This window comes from Geotrypetes seraphini, chromosome 1 (genome assembly GCF_902459505.1).
Source record: "Geotrypetes seraphini chromosome 1, aGeoSer1.1, whole genome shotgun sequence".
NCBI classification, from domain to species: domain Eukaryota; kingdom Metazoa; phylum Chordata; class Amphibia; order Gymnophiona; family Dermophiidae; genus Geotrypetes; species Geotrypetes seraphini.
The window spans coordinates 482,451,907-482,473,835 of record NC_047084.1 but is presented as its reverse complement, the minus strand read 5'-3'; the positions used below and the strand labels follow the sequence as shown (position 1 = coordinate 482,473,835).

Genomic DNA, 21,929 nt, shown 5'->3' with positions numbered 1-21,929 from the left:
CCGACACTACCGACCGCCCCCCCCCCTCCGACACTACCAACCGTCTGTAACATGGACGCCGGTTACAGAATCGGGGTTTTAGTGTAGGCCAATTCTGAATAGGACGCCTCTCCCGGGCGTCCTATACAGAATCAGGGCCTAGGTGTCTTGCGGGCCTCGCCTTCAATATAGGCGGCCTGCCTGGGGAGCATTTTTTTAAAAAAACGTGCATCCCGATTGGCAGATTAGACAGCTGTAGGACGCCTACAGCTGCCTAAAATCGGGACGCACTTATGGAGAATCGGGGCCTAAGTGTATAGCTCTCGATGGAGACTGTCTCAACTTTTGTCGGTTGGGCTGAAAACTTTTCAGCGGCCACTCGTAATCCTCCATTGCCCCAGTTACAAAATAAGTACTTGTATATATTATGTAAACCATTTTGATTGCAACCACAGAAAGGTGGTATATCGAAACCCATTCCCTAATAAAGAATGCAGACAGGAACTCAGGAACATGAGAATAGCCTTACTAGGTCAGAACAATGGTCCAGTAGCCCGTTCTCAAAGTGCCCAATCCCGGTCACTAGTACCTGGCCAAAACCCACAGAGTAGCAACATTCCATGTATTATCTCCTACATACAGCTCTTTCGTGGCAGTATGTGTGTGTGTCTGGTGGCAGATGAAATAGACAGATTTTATTTATGAGGACAATTGAAATCCTTCGTTAACATGCTTGTAGCCATTTTAGCATAAATTACAAATCTGACTGAAATTGAAAAATTATACAGTACTGTTTGCTTTGCCACCTCTGCATTTTTTTAAACCCTTATATTAAGGACTACAATGGAGGTAATTAGCCAGTTGCATGAACTGCTTACTGCGTAGGCTGCTAGTGCTGGAAAGTGCCAAATATTCTTTAATTATTTTGATAATTTATTGAGTAATTCTTAGACTCTTAAATAACTGCTTTTCTGAAACTGAGGGGGCCATAGAATTATGGCTGTCTGTAAATTAAAGATGCTGGTAATAATGTTTGGAAGAGCTCAGAGAGACAAATCTCAGGGAACAGTGTTGTAAAGATGGATATAAAGTTATTTTGGTGCTCTCTGTACAATTATATTTAATGAGATCTGTCCTTCTGATGGTGTTTTGAGAATGAATTGTAGATTCTTGATACCTTCACACCTTCAGATGACACCATAAGATCAACATACACATGAATAATTAGTTTCATTAAAATAACTTGTATTAAAAGCTGAGAGAACAGTAGGAAGTAAAACATGGGGTGTTCAGATATTTGCAAGGATTTAAAATCAGTCATACTGGCTCAGTAGTTTGTCTCAATAAGACACTACTACTACTACTACTAATAACAGTTTATATACCGCAGGACCGTGAAGTTCTATGCGGTGTACAATAATTAAAAGATGGTACAACTTGAGTGGAATAAACAGAGTTAAGAGCTAATGATTAGCAGGTATAGATTAACAGTCATTTTGGAGTAAGAATTGTACAGGTCAGCTGCCTAAATACTTCAGGAACAGATATGTTTTTAGGCGTTTCCTAAATTCCCCATACGTAGTAGGCGTAAGCAATTGATCTAGATCTTTACCCCATAGTGCTGCCTGATGTGAGAGAAGGTGTTGATGATGTCTTTTAAGTTTGCATCCTCTAACTGGAGGGGAAACTAAGTTCAAATGTGAGCTTCTCTTATGTCTAGAATGCCTGAAAAAGGGAGGGGTGTGGCGGGGGTCACTTTCAAAACTTCTCATTGTGCTGTAAAATCCATGTGTATTTTTTTTTTTTTCCTAGTCTTTGAAAACTGTTTCATGGACTGGGTTTTTTTTTATTTTTTTTTTTAGAAGTCTGGCAAGAGGACCTCCGAGATGTTAAATAAAGTACAGTAAAGTTTTGCAAAACATGAAAAGCAATTCCTTAACTCGATGTGTTCGCATAAGTGCACAGAAAAGTGCACCATGTACTATTCTATGGAACACGTGACTATTGCATGTGCACTTCTCTTGAATGTTTGCACTAATTGGGACTTGGATGCACATAGACTTTTGATACAAGTTTTTTTTCAGATGGTTAAGGATGAACACTCTGCTTTTCAATATCTTTTCGGATAAGAATTTTAATAGTCTGAATTTCATCTTAACTGCTTTTTAAGCTAAGTGACTATTTATTAGCTATTATGAATGTCTGATAGTAGGTCTGTTATCGCTGTGAAATGTTATGAAATTTCTTTGCTCCTTCCTCTGAATTGTTCTCTTTTACTTTTCATTTTTTGCTGTTGCTTTACATTATGACATTATGAATTTATTAAATTATTGTTTGAATTAAATGGTATGATTATATTTAAATTGTGGATTCTCTTCTGATTGACTATTCTATAAGAGAACATGTATGCGCTATAGCATGTAGAGGATGAGTTAAACCATGATTTTCGGTTTCAAACCAAACCAAACCAAAAAAAACCCAGCACCTTCCTGCCCCCTTGCAATCACTCTGTGCTTCCACCCACCACCACACTCCACCCATTACCTGAAGACTTTCCCTGGCCTAGAGCAGATGGATGGAGTATTTGTGCGAACTAATATAAATCCCCCCCCACCAGTACCTTTTTAAAACACCCACCCACACCCCTCCCGCCTCATAGCCTGGTGGTTCAGCGTGTATTAGCAGGAGCGAACTTTCCACGCTCCTGCCTGGGCCCACGCCGCTCCCTGAATGGCTGCCATCAGTTCTTGTGAGTCCTGCGAGGTGAGTCCCTCTCTGTGGAATGCCCTCCCATTAGACGTTCGATTAGAGAACTCGCTTGAAAAATTTAAGGCCAAACTTAAAACCTTCCTCTTTAAAGATGCCTTTATTCTTTAGTTATATTATTAGCTTCAGCCTCTTAATTCCTTGATTCATGTGAAGCTTTGAAACATCTAATACTTCTTTTGAAATGATTCCCCTCCTAATGTTTTTGCCACTCCCCATTTACCGTCCTTTTTTATTAATTTTACTTCGATGTATTTTAAACAACCTTTCCCTCCCCCTACTTTCCTTCCGTCTCATGTATGTTAATCCAAATTCATCTAGTATTTTTAATATTTGATAAAATATTGCTTTTATTTACCTATTTTAATTGTCCCTTACAATCTTTTTATATTGTACACCATCTAGACATTTGTTTTGATAGACGGTATATAAAAAAATAAAGAAACTTGAAACTTGTTTACCAATTTTAGCTTTACCAATTTTACTGATCAGAAAGCTTTATTAAATCAAAAGTGAAGTTTAACTCTCATTAGTGTCTCATTAGTGTCTCTTTATATTCATATTTTAATCTTAGTGTACCTCATATCAGCCTCTTAGAGAGGGCAATTTTGAGCCAGTGTGGGAGCTTGCAGGCCCACAGATACTTTTGGCGCATTGTCTTCTTTCTTTTTAAAATAACTTTTTTATTTAAATTGAATTAATCACAACAATCATAATAAAATATGTAAGAATGCTGTAGATACCCAGTTGTTTCTTCATGGTATCAACAGTAGCAATTTTGGGAGGGGTCCCAGGGATGGACTGTGGGGGAGGCAATGCATTCCCTCTCCCCCACCCACCTATGTGTGCATATGCACCAACCCTAATTCATAATTCATATATCCCCAGATTTAGAAAAGGATGCAAAAAGAGCCGAACAAAAGACCCGACGTGAATAACTAAAGAAGTGAAGAAAGCAATAGGAGATAAGAAAAATTCATTCCGGAAATGGAAAAAGGACAAAACCGGAGAAAACTGGAAAGAGCATAGGAAGCATCAAAAAGAATGTCACCTCGCGGTTAGAAGAGTATGAAAAGAGGCTAGCCAGGGAAGCACGAAATTTCAAACCGTTCTTCAAATATGTTAAAGGGAAGCAGCTGGCAAGAGAGTAGGTGGGACCGCTGGATGATGGAGATAGGAAAGGAGTGGTGAAAGAGGAAAAAGAAGTGGTGGATAGACTAAACATATTCTTTTCGTCAGTATTTACAAAAGAGGACACATCCAACGTGCCGGAACCTGAAAAAATATTTAAAGGAGATCAAGCAGATAAATTAACATCCTTAAAGACGTATACAAGCAGATAGATGGATTAAAAACTGACAAATCTCCGGGCCCGGACAGAATCCACCCTAGGGTATTGAAAGAACTAAAGGAGGAAATAGCGGAACTACTACAGCAGGTTTGCAATCTATCCCCAAAAACAGGCGTGATCCCGGAGGATTGGAAGATAGTTAATGTTACGCCCATCTTCAAAAAGGGATCGAGAGACGACCTGAGGGACTACAGACTGGTAAGTTTGACTTCGGTTCCGGGAAGTTGGCGGAAGCGTTGATAAAAGACAGTATCGATGAGCATCTAGAAAGGAATAAACTGATGAAAATAAGTCAACATGGCTTCTGCAAGGGAAGATCGTGCCAAACGAACTTATTGCACTTCTTCGAAGGAATTAACAAACGGATGGACAAGGGGGACCCCATAGACATCGTATACTTAGATTTTCAAAAAGCCTTTGACAAGGTACCCCATGAACGCCTACTACAGAAACTGAAGAACCATGGGGTGGAAGGACACGTACATAGATGGATCGGAAACTGGTTGGCAGGTAGGAGGCAAAGGGTGGAAGTGAAGGACCACTACTCTGACTGGAGGAGGGTCACGAGTGGTGTTCCGCAGGGGATCGGTACTCGGACCGCTGCTGTTCAATGTATTTATAAATGATCTAGAAACAGGGACGAAGTGCGAAGTTATAAAATTCGCAGACGACACAAAATTATTTAGTGGAGTTAGGACTAAAGAACACTGTGAAGATTTATAAAGGGACCTGAACAAACTGGGAGAGTGGGTGAAAAGATGGCAGATGAAATTTAATGTAGAGAAATGTAAAATCTTGCATGTAGGAAACAGAAACCCGATGTACAGCTATACGATGGGAGGGCTGGTAATGGGTGAAAGTAGCCTAGAAAAGGACTTAGGGGTACTGGCGGACAAGACAATGAAGCCATCGGCACAGTGCGCAGCGGCTTCTAAGAAGGCGAACAGAATGCTAGGTGTTATCGAGAAAGGTATTACAACCAGAATGAAAGAAGTTATCCTGCCGTTGTATCGGGCGATGGTGTGCCCGCATCTGGAGTACTGCGTCCAATATTGGTCGCCGTACCTTAAGAAGGATGTGGCGATACTCGAGAGGGTTCAGAAAAGAGCGACATGATTTTTTCCCTGGAAAAGCGGAGACTTAGAGGGGACATGATAGAGACTTACAAGATCATGAAAGGCATAGAGAAAGTGGAGAGGGACAGATTCTTCAAACTTTCAAAAACTACAAGAACAAGAGGGCATTCGGAAAAATTAAGAGGGGACAGATTCAGAACCAATGCTAGGAAGTTCTTCTTCACCCAAAGGGTGGTGGACACCTGGAATGCGCTTCCAGAGGGTGTGATAGGACAGAGTACGATTTTGGGGTTCAAGAAGGGATTAGATAATTTCCTGAAGGAAAAGGGGATAGAAGGGTATAGATAGAGGATCACTATACAGGTCCTGGTCCTGATGGGCCGCCGCGTGAGCGGACTGCTGGGCATGATGGACCTCTTATTTTCTTGTATGCTGAGCCCTGCCCCTCCCAAATAAATACAGTGCCTCCATTCCCCACAGCTTCCTTTAGTGAGCATGCCAGGATTTCTTGCACAGAGCAGGAAAGAAGCAGCAGGATACAGCAGTACTATATTTGACTGGATGTGCTTAAGATCTCTGCCAGCAAATGTAGGAGTCCAGGCCTCCAATCCCCCCACCCCAACCCCACCCCCTATCTATGCCCCTGGGCACCAGCAAATACATCATTGACTCCATGCCTTAAATATTCTCAAACCTTTATCCCTTCTCCCCGTATCAGTATCCTACCTATCTTAGCTTCGTCTCTGCTTTCCGCCTCCCCCTCTCAAACTCCCCATCTTCATTCATCACACAGTACAAAGCAAAGCCCTGAGACTAATCTATTCACTAAGAAAACACGACCACATCACCGAGGCATACGTCGACTCACACTGGCTCCCAATTCAAGCAAGAATACTATTTAAATTCTACTGTCTAGTATTTAAATCCATAAATGGTGACAGCCCAGCCTACTTGAACAACCGCCTAATCCAAACTACCACAACCAGACACAGGAGAACCCACCCTCCAATACCTTCCAATCAGAGACATCAAATGGAAAGAACTGTACGATGGCCTTCTAGCCACACAGGCAGCAAAACTAGACCACCAACTCTCCAATCTAATAATCGTGGCCCCAGACTACAAAACTTTCAGAAAAGAAATAAAAACCCTGCTATTCAAGAAATCCATGAAGACTAACTTACACCATATGAAACATTTCAATCCTTTGAAGCAACCTGCTCTATTCTAACACCTCTGGACATGTCCAGAAATCCTCTTCTGTAATCCGCCTTGAACTGCAAGGTAATGGCGGAATAAAAATCACTAATGTAATGTAACTTTTCAATCCCCAACCTTACCTTTCAGTTCCATGAGCCATAAACACAAAAACAGAGAATGTTCCAGATGGGTACAAAGATTGTGAGTTGGAAGCTAAAAATCCATATAAACAATATTTTTAAGAATTATCAACGTTGTGGCGTTGAAAAATTGTTCCATGAAAAATTGTTCCATAATAAATGTCATGTAGGTTTAAAGAAGATGAGGCTTAAATTTGACTTGTGACAATCTAGTGTCCAAAGAATGTTAAAGCCTTCCCTACCTCTTTACAATCTTTCATTATTACTTTTAAAATCACAGAAAACTATGGCAGATAAAGTTATACTTCATATCTGGTCTGCCTATCCATACCAAATATTAATCTCTACAATCCTTCTCTCTCCCGTAGAGATTCTCTGTGCTTGCCCCATGATTTTTTGAATTCCGGTACAGTCTGAATTTCATCTCCACTCCTGCTGGGAGACTATTCTTGCATTAACCACTATTTCCATAAAGAAATATTTTCTTAAATTGCAAGTACTCTTTAATCTATCCTCTTTCACCTTCATCCTATGAATTCTTGTAGTGGATCTTTCAATTATTCAAGTATTTATTCCACAGAGGTATTTAAAAGTCTCTCTCATATCTCCTCAGTAGTGTAGTAAGTGGGGGGCAGGAGGGCAGTCCGACCCGGGCACTGTCTTGGTGGGGGCGCCAACATCCGTCATCCTCTCCACCCCCACCCCATGCCTTCCCCACTACCACAAGCGTAGCCTTTTCCTTTCTCCATACCTCTATAACATTCCTGGCATGACCAGTAACCCCAGCGTTGGAGTGAGCAGCAGGTTGGCTCTTCCTCTGATGTCACTTCCTGGATCCGTACCTAGGAAGTGATGTCGGTGGGAGAGCCGATGCCAGCATGGGCAGCAAATTGGTGATGCTCACCCCAGGGACGCTAAAGAGGTATGGGGGAAGGTTGGGTCATGGGTGGGGGTGGGGCAGAGAAGAGGGTGGGGGAAGGGCACCTCTCATACTTACTACACCACTGCCTCTCTTGCCTTTCTTCCAAATTATGCGCATTGAGATTTTTAAGTATAGACTGATGAAAAGCAACAGATTATTTTAGTAGCTGGAAATCTGTTATACACTGTAAATTCTGTTTTTGTTTTAATTTAATGACTTTTCATTATGTGTTCCTGTTTCAGCTGGAGAGGCAGATATTGATGCAGAATCAGATGAGAGAAAGGCAGATGGCTATGCAGATTGCCTGGTCACGAGAATTCCTCAAGTACTTTGGAACCTTTTATGTTCTTGCTGTTCTTGGCTTAACAGCTGGGTATGAAGTTCCAGAATTTAACAGAAGACTCAAATAAAGCATGTTTCATGATATGTTAGTTTGCAGTATTGCTTCCTTCAAAGAGTTCAAACTCATTATGTTATCACTAGTCTTTAAGCTCGTTACATTAACAGGTGCTAGAATATATGTCTGTCTGTCTCTTTCTTTCTTTCTGTCTCTCTCCCTGCCCCTGTGCAAGCATTTCCCTCCCCCACCCCACTTCCCTTTGCAGCAGCAGCAGCAGCATTCCCTCCCGCTCCACTTCCCTGTGCAGCAACAGCATTATTTCCTTGCCCCACTCCACTTCCCTGTGCACCAGCAACATTCCCTCCCCCTCCACTTCCCTGTGCATCAGCAGCAGCATTATTTCCCTCCCCCCCCTCACTTCCCCATGCAGCAGCCGCAGCAGCATTCCCTCCCCTTCCATTTCCCTGTGCAGCAGCATTTTCCTCCCCCCCAATCTACTTCCCTGTGCTCTGTGTGTGGAGATGTCAGGGGGATGTCGGGGAATATGCCGCTTCTCCCACCTACCTTTTTTTTATCACGCAACTGGCACATAGTAAGTAAACAGCCACTTGCCACTTCAGAAATAGAACGTGTGTGCGTGCCGAACAAGCGCACGCGCCAAATTTTCTCTGCTTTACAATTCTCTGCCGGCCGCCAAATGCACATGCGCCGGTCGCTTTACAATTTCTCTGCCGGCCACTGGCACAGCTAAGCATGCATGCGCACTCCTATTCTCTGCTGGTCACGGAGCTACAGATCACGCAGGTAGGAGTGTGCATGCGTGCTTTGCGTTTTATTATTAGTGATGTGTCTGTGTCCTATGTAAGTGTTCCTCTCTACCACCAGTAACTTTGGAGCTGGTCATTTAATAGCAGAGGGCTCTGTGGCCTTCCTCATTTGTACTTTCTTGCTCCTCCTGATACTCTCAATAATTGATTCTTTATTTTTAAATTATTTCCAGTAGGGAAATAAAACAGTTCAGTTTTTAGCTGAAATCTTTGAGTAAAACATTTTTAAAGATGCATTGCCACTTGTCACTGGCTCACATATTTCTGCACCAAAGAAGAAATAGGGCATCCTGCAAAGGCAGATGCAGTGTGGATCAGTGCCTCGATAGAAAACTGGATCCTGGTTACCTTGGTTACACGTGTTTTCATGTGGCACTTATTTACTACTCTGGGGCCACATCAATCACGGCTCGTTTCTCTGTTCCTAAAGCACCAATGTGCATCAACAACCTTAGTTATCCAATTCAACCCACTATAAAGATATTGGGTGTAACACTGGACCAAAACCTAACCATGAAAGACCAGGTAGACTCCTTGATCAAAAAAATCTTTCACACCCTCACACCCTCTGGAAACTTCGGTCCATCAGAGCTTACTTCGATGCCTCATCATTTTGAATTCTAGTACAATCCCTTATTCTGAGTCAACTCGATTATTGTAACATCGCCTACTTGGCACTCCCCCAGAAATACTTAAGTCGATTGCAACTAGTTCAAAATACAGCGGTTAAACTACTTTATGGACTGAAGAAGTTTGATCATGTGACACCTTCCTATCAACTTTTACACTGGCTACCGATGGAGGCACGTGTGAAATTCAAGTTTGGTTATTTTTGCTTCAAGGTACTCTATGGCTTAGCCCCTAAATACTTAACAGACCTTTTCTCTTTCTCAACCAACAGACACAAGCGAAGCTCACACCTGAACTTCGTTTCTCCACCGGTTAGAGGTTGTAAATTTAAAAGTCATCATCAACATCTTCTCGCACATCAAGTAGCATTATGGGGTAAAGACCTTGAACAATTGCTTGTGCCTACTACCTATGGAGAATTTAGGAAACGCCTGAAAACACATCTATTCCTGAAATACTTAGGAAACCAACCTATTCAATCTTAGTCCTTAACAACCGAGCGCAAGAACCACCTGTCGCTAAATCTGTACTTTGTTTATTCACTCAATCTGTAACATTTCTAATCATTGTAAACCGCATAGAACTTCACAGTCCTGCGGCATATAAACTGTTATTATTATTATTATTATTCCTTATTTTCACTGGGGTAAAATTTATATATTTTGATTTCCCAAGTTTCTAACACGCCGTTAACAAGGGACAGTAGTTTGAAGGTTAAACTATTGACTGGAGTTGCCATTCAACAGATTACATTCAATTGGAAAAATCATAGCAGATTAAATTACACTTTCTGGTGGAATTCTGTGTGTCTTATATATAAAATGGAGTGCACAATAGCAACACAAAAAGGATATTTTGGTAAATTTCTGAAGATTTGGGGACCATTAACAGATTTTTGTAATGAGTAATAACGTTTTCCCAAAGTAAGATATTTGACATGGAGGGGTGTGGTTGGGTAATAAATATTAAATCCTATAATGTATAAGAGTATTTAACTGTTTTTGATGTATTGGGAATGGAACTTTTGTAAGGGGAGGGAAGGGTTGGGAGGGTTTTCTAACTTGATATCAATTGTTTAGATACTAGGAATAGTTCATAATATTCAAAATATTATAGAATATAGGTATTGGCTGAAAAGTTATATTTTTAATGATATATGAAAGTTAATCAAGTGTATATTTATAAGTTCAAATGATTTTTCTTATTCACTTGTAATATGTAAAAATGAATAAAGAATTTTTTTAATAAAAAGAAATATGCTTTCAAGGGTTCAGGTCCCCATTTTAGTAACGCTCTAACCTTACTAAGCTCCTCTCTTTCAGTACATGAGGAGCCTTTAAAAAAAAATAAAAAAAATTTGACCAACATTTTGTTTTTACAAGGATATTAAACAAATCCGTTCATACTTTGCTTACTAAATCTCTGAGGGGATTTTGCGTTTACTGGCATATTGCTTGTGTAATATGCTTCTTTCCTGTTCTCTTCTGATTTTCTCGTTTTAAGGCTTATTACAACCTTTTCTCTGCCTGTCAGAAAGTCTCCTCTCATCGTTGCATAATAGCGCATCGAATGCTATGACTTGGCCACATGACCTCTAAAGTACATGTAACTCCATGCTAAGCTTGTATATATAAAACTGTTTGCCATGCTAAGCTGCCATCCTATGCTAGTCATACAATGCTTATCATGCTGTGTCACACCACTATGTCATTTTATGTTTTATATGTAAACTTGTAACCCGTTCTGGGAGGATGGGATATAAAACCAAATAAATAGAAACATGATGGCAGATAAAGGCCAAATGGCCCATCCAGTCTGCCCATCCACAGTAATCATTATCTCTTTCTCTTTCCGAGAGATCCCACGTGCCTATCCCAGGCCCTCTCGAATTCAGACACGGTCTCTGTCTCCACCACCTCTTCCGGGAGACTGTTCCACGCATCTACCTGGAATGCGCTCCCGAGAGAGATGGTGGAGAGTAAAACTGTGACTGAGTTCAAAGAAGCTTGGGATGAACACAGAAGATTTAGAATCAGAAAATAATATTAAATATGGAACTAGGCCAGTTACTGGGCAGACTTGCACGGTCTGTGTCTGTGTATGGCCGTTTGGTGGAGGATGGGCAGGGGAGGGCTTCAATGGCTGGGAGGGTGTAGATGGGCTAGAGTAAGTCTTAACAGAGATTTCGGCAGGTACCGGGTAAAGCTTTGGATTCTCGCCCAGAAATAGTTAAGAAGAAAAAAAAAAAAAAATTTAAATTGAATCAGATTGGGCAGACTGGATGGACCATTCGGGTCTTTATCTGCCGTCATCTACTGTGTTACTATGTTACCCCCCTTTCTGTAAAAAAAGTATTTCCTTAGATTACTCCGGAGCCTCTCGCCTCTTAACGTCATCCTATGCCCTCTCATTCCAGAGCTTCCTTTCAAATGGCTCGCAATAAAAGGTTTTCAGGCAGTTATCAGTCCACATATTTTCACATCCCACCCCCATACGGGTTCTCCTATTCAGTAGCACCAAGTTCGTCTGTAATTCTATAGAAGTAGGCCCAGATTATATGGAATGGTGCAAGTGCACATTATGATGTACAGTCTGACTGGAGAAGGACTGTACAAGTTTATCTACATTCACATTTTGAAATATAGATAATTAAATCTGCAGTCATTTTAATGTTACCCATTAGCAGTTTGCTTGAAGCGTGGGCATGTTTATTTGGTTTACTAACAGCGGTATAAATACTGTGCCTCGTAAAACCAGCTGCTGCCTAAACATATAAATGCCAGTTGCAAGACTCATGGGGTGATGGCGATGATTAAGACTGAAAGCTCTCCTTTCACACACTAATCGTTTTGCGTAAAGCTGGGTGATAAAACGTTAAAACTACGTATTCACCCTGTATTTATATCCATGCTGCTGTTGTATATTTTAGATGACTGCTGCTTTTATTATGCCATTTAGTATTTTTTTTTAAGCATCTCTGGCATTTCCACTACAAAGAAATCATGGAGCTATTGGTGTGAGGTACATGAGATTCCACGTACAGCGTACTGTGATAATGTCTCGTCAGGAAAGTGTTCCTGCAGCAGCCTCGGTACCAGTAGTGTTATTCAGTGAACTCTCGGGGTACCCTTGTGCATTCTGTACGCTTTTGCTTCTAGGCCTTTCTGTTGCCCTGCTTTAAGCACACTAGTGGATTCTAGGTCCAAATAATAAGTTACAGGGAAATGCTTTTTTAAAACCAATTGGAGGAAATTTTTTTCACTCAGAGAATAGTTAAGCTCTGGAACGCGTTGCCAGAGGATGTGGTAAGAGCAGATAGCGTAACTGGCTTTAAGAAAGGTTTGGACAAGTTCCTGGAGGAAAAGTCCATAGTCTGTTATTGAGAAAGACATGGGGAAAGCCACTGCTTGCCCTGTATCGGTAACATAAAATATTGCTACACCTTGGGTTTTGGCCAGGTACAGATGACCTGGATTGGTCACCGTGGGAACGGGCTATTGGGCTTGATGGACCATTGGGCTGACCCAGTGAGGCTATTCTTATATTCTTATGATGTTATGTTATTAATAAGGAAATAAAGAGATTCTCTTCTCAGTTCATAAGGTTCCCTTTCTCTTCACCATTTTGATTTTAGTTTTCATGTTTTTCCAAACCTTCCCCAAGGACTTGGTATATGGCGTATCTCGTTACTTTTTAGCGGTAGCTCAAGGCAAATTTCCGTAACTCTTTCTCTCATTCTCTCTATCTCTATCTCTCAGATTTCCCATCTACAACTTATTCACGAAGACAAGAAATCTGACAGTGTTACTCCCTTGTTGAAAATTGTACATTTGCTCCCTGTTCACTGTACACCTTTATTAAAGATTCTCATCATGGCACATCCGATTTTATTTTCTGGTTTCCCTTAATTTCTATTTCGGTCCCTTCTTCCCTGTGTTCCTAATAGAACTTTACATTCTGTTAATCAGCGTTTTGCTTGTTATTCCACCACACTTACTAATTGTTCTCATCGACTAGATAAGTTTGATTTTTTTGCCGTTGCCCCTTCTCTTTGGAATGCCATTCCTTTGTGTAGTCACTCTGAACGTTCTTTTCAGAATTTCAAAACTGCCTTGAAAACCCTTTTTTATTTTGTAAAAATGTTTGGTTCTGCTGTATGATTTTTATCCACTCTGGCCCGGATTCTCTAAATGGCGCCAGTATTTTCAGAACATAAGTTTTGCCACTGCTGGGTCAGACTAGTTGTCCATCATGCCCAGCAATCCGCTCACACAGCTGTCCTTAGGTCAAAGACCAGTGCCCTATTTGAGTCTAGCTTTATCTGCATATGTACTGTTCCAGCAGGAATTTATCCAACATTTTCTTGAATCCCTAAAGGGTGCTTTCCCCTATAACAGCCTCTGGAAGAGCGTTCCAGATTTCTACCACTCTCTGGGTGAAGAACTTCCTTACGTTTGTACAGAATCTATTCCCTTTTAACTTTAGCGAGTTAACCTTGGAGAGGGTGAACAATCTCTCTTTCTCTACTAAGACAGTTCCCTTCAATATCTTGAATGTTTCGATCATGTCCCCTCTTAGTCTCCTCTTTTCAAGGGAGAAGAGGCCCAGTTTCTCTAACCCAGGGGTGCCTAAAAGGTCGATCGCGTTCAACCGGTAGATCACGAAGGCAACGCGAGTCGATCGCGTTGCCGTTGCGTTCTACTTGCTTCTCAACTCGGAAGCACCGAACCGACCAACTTCCCCCCACCCGACGTCAATTATGAAGTTAGGAAGGAAGTTTCGGGCCAGCCAATCACTGCCTGGCTGGCCCGGAACTTCCTCTCCGACTTCAGAAATGACAGTGGGAAGAGGAAATCTGGTCAGCCCGACGCTTCTGTGTGGGGAAACGGAGAGATTGGGGTGGCGGTGATTTGGAGGCCTGTTCCCTGATGGCGGCGGCAGTGGCTTGAGAGCAGGCAAGGAGACAGAAAGAAGGGGGAGCAGGGAGACAGAAAGAAATAAGGGTAAAAAAAAAGGGGGGGGACAGGAAGACATAAAGAAAGGGGGATGTTCCTGCTACCATTTCTCAAGTCTCTCTAGGGGGCTTCATCTAGCAAGTGCTTTCTACTCGAGTTCAGTGTATCCCTCGCTCCGGCTCACTCACCCTGGCCGTCCAGGAAGAGTAGGGATCATTGAAGAGCGTCCAGGCGCACTGCTGCCAGGAGCGCGGCGGCTCCTGCTCTGGCCGCAGGGGGGCACCCTGGGGCTGGAAGCTGTGCAGCACCTCCTCAGCGTGCCGGTGTGGCTGGTAGCTGAGCCAGCAGCAGGGCTCCACTTTGGTCTTGTCGAGGCCCCAGAAGGCAAGCTCCTCCTCAAAGAGGAGTCCCTAGAGGTTGACCGGGCAGTGCAGCTTGCCCATGCAGTAGTAGTTGAGCATGAAGGCGTAGAACCCCGGGTGCCGGTCTAAGAAGAGCTCGGTGAGGCAGGGCTGGGGCTCGGCCAGGCGCATGCCTGGCAGGTCGCGCAGGGTGCTGTGGTAGGTCTCGTGCTGGGTGCCCCCCACATTTAGCACCACCCTGTCCACGCCGTTGCCCCGAACCAGCTCCTCCTTCGGGCTGGGCTTGCGGGGGGCTTTGCCCGAGGACTTGCAGCCCTGGCTCGAGGACACACACACAGAGTTGAGCATTGGGGCAACAGGTGCGGCCTCCAATCGATGCACCACTTGCTCCCTCCCTCTGGCTGTCAGTGATGCTCAAATAGTATGGCGCAGGACCTGCTTACGTTGGAAAGCTGGTCCTCGACCTGGCAGCTGGGCTTCAACGCTAAGAAATGTAAGATCATGCACCTCCGATAGCGGAAATCCATGCAGAACTTACACCTTGAATGGAGAAACAGCTAGGATTTCAGTAGAACGAGATTTGGGAGTAATCATCAGTGCAGATATGAAGGCTGCCAAACAAGTGGAGAAGGCCTCATCTAAGGCAAGGCAGATGATGGGCTGTATCAATAGAAGTTTCGTCAGCCGGAAACTTGAAGTCATAATGCCACTGTACAGAACCATGGTGAGACCTCATCTGGAATACTGTGTGCAATTCTGGAGGCCACATTACCGTAAAGATGTGCTCAGAGTCGAGTCGGTTCAGCGGATGACCACTAGGATGATCTCGGGGCTCAAGGGTCTCTCGTACGAAGAAAGACTGAACAAATTGCAGCTCTACACTCTCAAAGAACGTAGGGAGAGGGGGGACATGATTGAGACATTTAAATACATCACAGGACGTGTCGAGGTGGAAGATGACATTTTCTTTCTCAAAGGACCCTCGGCCACAAGAGGGCATCCGCTCAAACTCAGAGGCAGGAAATTTAATTGTGACACCAGGAAGTATTTCTTCACGGATAGAGTGGTAGATCACTGGAACAAGCTTCTAGTGCAGGTGGTCGAGGCCACCAGCGTGCCTGACTTTAAGAATAAATGGGACACCTATGTAGGATCCCTATGAAGGTCAAGTTAAGGAATTGGGTCATTAGAACACAGACTTAATGGGGTGGGTCTGTAGAGTGGGCAGACTGGATGGGCTATAGCCCTTTTCTGCCGTCATCTTTCTATGTTTCTATCCCCTGCGGATGGCAGTGAAGACGCAGCCTCTGCCCTTCTTGTTGTTTTGCAACTTCAGTGCCGTTTGCCTGGCTGCAGCGAGACCCTTCCGAAAGCCACAACTCCCCCCCCCCTAAAAAGCAGCAAAGAGACCGAGGCGTGAATGCATTTCATCCTGCATTGCCTCTTCCTCCCAGTCCAGCAGCTTTACTGTGTCTTTGCCATTTCCACTCTCTTGGAGCAAGCTTCTTTTCCCTGACATCCGATCCCCACTTTCTATAGCCCAACATCACCCCTTCCATGATCCAACAAACGCTTTGTCTTTGCTACCTCCAGTTGGTCTTGGACCTTTCTGCCTACAAAGTAACATGAAGCATGATTGTCCCAAGCTGGAAACGTGGCCAATATGACATGCGCCCCACCCTATCCCCATCCACTACACCCCAGCCAAGCAATGTTTTGAAGCCCCAGCCTTCCTTGTGTCCTGTGTGGCTGCACTACCAGCCCTGACAGGAAGTTATGACAGGCCCCTAGGGCTGGCCTGGAGGAACCCTGCCTCTATGGCAAAAATAGCAAGTTCATAGGGCCACAGATCAGGGAAGGAGGGAAGTAAGTAGGGAAAGCTGCTGTTGGACTCACAATGGGAGGTGAAATGGGACAGAGAGAGGGAGATACAGAGCAAGGAAGGGTGGGTGAAATGCTAGGCCCTGCATCCAACCTTAAAAAAAGAATGGAAAGGGGGCAGGGAGACAGAAAGAAAGAAAGAACGACAGAAAGAAATGGGAGGGGGGCAGGGAGAGAGAGGAAGAAAAAGTTGGTGGAGGGAATGAGGTCTGGAAGCATACAGCAGGCTGAAAGAAGGGAAGGAATACTGGATGCATAGTCAGATGAATAAAGTACAATCAGAGACTCATGAAATCACCAGACAACAAAGGTAGGAAAAATGATTTTATTTTCAATTTAGTGATCAAAATGTGTCCATTTTGAGAATTTATATCTGCTGTCTATATTTTGCACTATGGCCCCCTTTTACTAAACTGCAATAGCAGTTTTTAGCGCAGGAAGCCTATTGAGTATCAAAGGCATTCAGCACAGCTCCCTGCGCTAAAAACCGCTATCGTGGTTTAGTAAAAAGGGAGGAGGTATATTTGTCTATTTTTGTATAGTTGTTCCTAAGGTGACATTGCATAAAGTCATCTGCCTTGACCTCTTTGAAAACCCACGGAATATAAATGATAATTAACATTTTCTCTGCGTACAGTGTGCTTTGTGTTTTTGTTTTTTTATTTTATTGTTGGTAGATCATTTTGACTTGGTCATTTTAAAAGTAGCTCACAAGCCCAAAAAGTGTGGGCACCCCTTCTCTAACCTCTCATTGTACGGCAACTCCTCCAGCCCCTTAACCATTTTTGCCACTCTTCTCTGGACCCTTTCGAGTAGTACAATGTCCTTTTTCATGTACCAGTGTTAGGCGCAGTATTCCAGGTGGGGGCGGACCATGGCCCGGTACAACGGCATGATAACCTTTTCAGATCTGTTTGTGATCCCCTTCTTAATCATTCCTAGCATTCTGTTTGCCTTCTTTGCCGCCACCGCTCATTGCGCGGACGGTTTCATTGACTTGTCTACTGGGGGCTCTCTCAGAGTATAGCACCAGACATCCTGTATTCGTGCATATGATTTTTGTTACCTTGCACTTATCCACGTTAAACCTCATTTGCCATTTCGCGGACCATTCCTTGAGTGTGTTTAGGTCTCATTGTAGGTCTTTGCAATCCATCTGTGTCCTCACTACTCTGAATAACTTTGTATCGTCCGCAAATGTAATCACCTTGCTCGTCGTCCCAATTTCTAGGTCATTAATAAATATGTTGAAGAGCACAGGCCCGAGCACCGAACCCTGCGGCACTCCACTCGTGACGCTTTTCCAGTCAGAGTATTGTCCATTTATTCCCACTCTGCAGTCAGAACAAACAATAGATCCTGTTAGCCACACAAACTAAAAAAACCACCTGCAGGAAGGATGGGCATTTTTCAAACTGTCTATTTACCTGGGTAAATAACATTTGGAAACTGATTTCATTTGTGTGTCTGTGTGAGAGAGATACATATACACAAAAAACCAAAATACAGCACTATAATGTTCCAATTGCTCATGGCCTCCCAACCACTAATATTCAGCAGCACTAAACAGGCAGTGCCACTAAATTTTGGCTCTGACTGGCCATATGGAAAATGGGTAGGTTGGGAGGGGCAGTTACGAGTGCTCCCCCAACCTTCAAATGGATGATTGACAGGAGGGAAGCCCACACCCCCACACACAACCCTGTACCCTTTTGATAAAAATCTGGCTGAAGGGATGCCCACTCCCTCCTGCCAGATTTTCATCAAAAAGGTACGGAGGGGTGTCGGGGTTGGCGTGGTGTCTCGGCAACAGGAGGGAGTGGGTATCCCTCTTGTCAGTCTTCCATTTAAAAGTAGGGAGTTTTCACCAGGATTCATGGGGAGTGAGTGAATGACTGACTGCAGCAGCAGGAGGGAGTGGGTATCCCTCCTGCCCATCTTTAATTTAAAGATGGGGTTTTGAGAATGGAGGATGGGGGGTCCAGGTGGCTGTGAGTAGGATTCCCTGCTGCCAAATTTTTTTTAGGTTTGGGATTGTAGGCCATTTAGTGAGGGGAGCAGGATGTTGCTTCAGGGTTTCTCAGCTGTTCGGGGCTTCCTCTGCCAGTTCTGCACATGTAGCCACTTTCTCCAACGACTGATCAGATGGGATCACGGAGGACCTCTGGGTAACTCATTTGCATGCAAAATTGTTTGAACATTAATCGCCGTGATTTTAATGACAATTTTAGAGCATCTGGGCCTGATTGTGCTGAACATAAAAGCCTGCCCATCCCCTACATAAAGCCTACCCATCTACATAGGGCACCACCTGCTCCAGATTTTTAGCCAAAAATTGGGTCAGTCTTTTCATATAGCTCCTTTTGCAACCGAGTGTCTTTTGGAAAAAAATGTAATTGTGTGTTTAAAGCAGCGAGCTATTTGTCATTCCTTAATGGATTTGTTGGCAGTTGCAGTTCTAACTGGCATAACTCAAAAAGAAACCCATAGATTAAAACTAATCCAAAATACTGCAATCAAACTTATCTATAAGGCCAAAAAATATGATCATGTTACCCCGCTTCTTCGAGAGTTACACTGTCTACCAGTCTCTCAAAGAACAACATATAAAATCCTTCTTCTAACCTTTAAAATTAAGACCTCCCGCCTCCCTTTTTTCCTGGACAAATATCTCATTCCACATACCCCTTAGATCTATGACTCGGAATTTACTGACAGTCCCCTCAATCAAGGACCTATACTATACTAGAAATTCCATTTTTTTTCTGTAGCCGCACCATCACTCTGGAATGCAATGCCACTTCATCTGCGCAGTGAAAATTCCCCAAATAAATTTAAAACAAATCTTAAAACATTTCTTTTTAAAGATGCCTATCAAAAAGGAGGGGGGAAAAAAAGCTCTCAAAAAGCGACATCCCCATCTCCCTCTTGTTACTTCCTATCCCTCTCCCCCTCCATTTTATTTTTATTTACATATTGTAATTAAAACTTACCTATCCCTTAGCACCTTTTGTTTCTAACCAGTCTTAGTCCTAGTCTTACCCCCTTTTATTTTATTTTAACTAAATCTTAAATTTTATTAGATTTTTCTAATTTTTTAATATTGTAAACCATCCAGATACATGTGATGGTCGGTATATCAAGCCATAAATAAACTTGAAACTTGGTATTTCTTTTTGTAACCAGAGCTGTAAAGAAGAAGAAGCCAGGTTTATTTGTCCCTGTTATTCCTTTAAGCTTCATTTTCGCCTATCAGTATGACATGGGATATGGGACACTTCTGCAGAGAATGAAAGGTATGTTGTGTTATATTTGTTACAAGCCTGCTCATGAGATCCTGTATGTGGTGGTGTGTTTTTCAGCGTTTAGAAATCATAGGCCTTATACAGAGGAGATGACTGAGGTGAAAACAGGAAGATCGGCATCTGTGTCCTGTAGCTATACCTCACCGCGCACACACTGACTTTTTAAAGCACTTTTTTCTCCAAAGATTTTTGTATTCTTTTATTCTTCATTGCTAATCGCTCATTTGTTTTGTCTTTCCAGTGAGATATTTCTTACATTTTTAAACTGATTTCAATAACTCGGAGCTCATTGGAAAGCTCTGTACAACTTGAAATAGAGTTTTGTTTTTCTGTGCAAAAATTTTTTTTTTTTGGGGGGGGGAGGAGAGTGAGTTTGATTAATTTTGTGTCAAACAATGATGAATATACAGTTCGTATGGTGGCATTTCTACATTATGCTAGCAGTGGAAGGTATGGGATGGTGCAGGCTGAATGTATGAAGGCTTCTGTTATACTTTTGCACATGGAAGCATAGGTCTTTTACAGTATAATCTCATTATAACGGACTTCAAGGGACTTGGAAAAACAGTCCGCTATATCCAGAGTTGCATTTTTTTAAAACTTTATTTAGGTCAACTTGAAACAACGTACAATCAATGAACAACAGTCACTGTATAAGTTTATCAGCAACATCAGTACCAAAACTCAGCAAAAAAAATTGGTATGGCACGAAATGATTGCAAAAACCTGAACGCTAAAGATGTTCTAAAGCATTATGTCGTACTGTACTGGAAAGAAAAATAATCTTGTCATTTTCTTCTGGGCTGCATTTTGATACTGTATCACTGGCACGCCACGCGCCTTGGAGGCGGAGCCTGCATGTCCGTTGTAGCCGAACAAAACTACAGCTAAAAGCGGCTCTGGTTGTCCGTTATATCTGAAAGTCCGTTATATGCGAGTCCGCTATATGCGATGATTTTCTGCATGTTTATAGAGGCACACGGCCAGGACCAGCAGACCTCGTCCGCTATAGAAGAGGTTTCGTTATAAGCGAGTCCGCTATAATGAGATTATACTGTACTAACTTTATCTGCAGCTTCAGCACCTCCTTACTGCCTTAAACAGTTTTATCAGCGACGTCATCCAGGTATGTTAATGATTCAATCGGATCTCAACTCAAGAAGTAGTAAATGACGGGGCAATCTGTCCCTGGTGTATGCACAGGAATTTACACCAGGGTTCAGTTGGTGGGGGATTTCCAAAATTTTTGCAGTTTGCCTGGGTTTTGGAAGGCTCGGGCTGCGTCTACAGTGCCCCTGAGCATGCACAGACATCGACGCGATGACATCACACACGTGCACGTGACATCACCAATCGACGTCGGCGCATGCTCAGAGACCCTGTAGATGCGGCCCCAAGTTTAATGTGCTGCGGTGGCGGAAAAAGTTTGCGAGACCCTGATTTAGCCAGTTGTTCCTACTCCCTACTCTAGGAAGTATACTTGCTGGGTGCATCATATCATTTTGCCATTCTTTGTTGTAGGTGAAGCGGAGAAAATACTTGAAACGGAAAGCACCTTGCTGGAACTACCTCACGGCGTGCCTACCTTTGAAACCATTGAAAAAGCCAGGCGAGCTCAAAGCAAGTTCTTTATAGAGAAATAAATGAATGGTTTCTGCTGATGCTTTGAAGCACAAATTGTTTTCATAAAATCAGGCTGTACATTATCGACCTTGTGGCTTTTGAGCAAATGTGTAATATACTTTTAAATAAAAAGAAACCAAAAACTAAAACACTAGGCTATATTAATGTGTTTTTCATCTTGATTTATGAATATTGCTATTTACTGTAGATACCTGTGATGCTTCGTAAAGTGTTACAGTAATTAGTTTCTCATTAGGATAATGTACCCGGGAGTCCTAACTCTGTCTTGGTATGTCTGCAAATTAAAACTATAATGCGTAAAACAAACATAATAATTGCGGACTTCATTAAATAATGCACTGTTTGTGGCAGTGTTCCCTGCTTTTGTTTATGTTCAGTATGGAGATCATTCTATAAACGGAGCTAAGACTTTGGTGCTTGAAAAAAAAAAAAATCTGTGGATTTTGACATCATATAGAAACTGCCCCTCTAAGTCTATTGGCACAATTCTGTACTGTGGGACTGTCTGAATCTGTATTATGAAGAGTGAAATACACTTCCCCCTCTGTCTT

At 42.7% G+C, this 21,929-nt stretch overlaps 1 protein-coding gene across 2 annotated transcripts in view; it reads left to right on the top strand.

Moving 5' to 3' along the window:
* PLGRKT (plasminogen receptor with a C-terminal lysine) overlaps window positions 1-21,693 on the top strand; it is a 121,347-nt gene extending 99,654 nt beyond the window's left edge. Inside the window, exons 3-5 of one of the 2 annotated variants that reach the window (XM_033925656.1) lie at window positions 7,677-7,807; window positions 19,616-19,725; window positions 21,256-21,693. In XM_033925656.1, coding sequence (XP_033781547.1) covers window positions 7,677-7,807; window positions 19,616-19,725; window positions 21,256-21,377 — 363 coding nt within the window. In that variant the 3' untranslated portion in view covers window positions 21,378-21,693. The remainder of the gene's footprint in view (window positions 1-7,676; window positions 7,808-19,615; window positions 19,726-21,255) is intronic. The other variant, XM_033925663.1, reaches the window with a different exon arrangement.
* The last annotated feature ends 236 nt before the right edge of the window (window positions 21,694-21,929 follow it).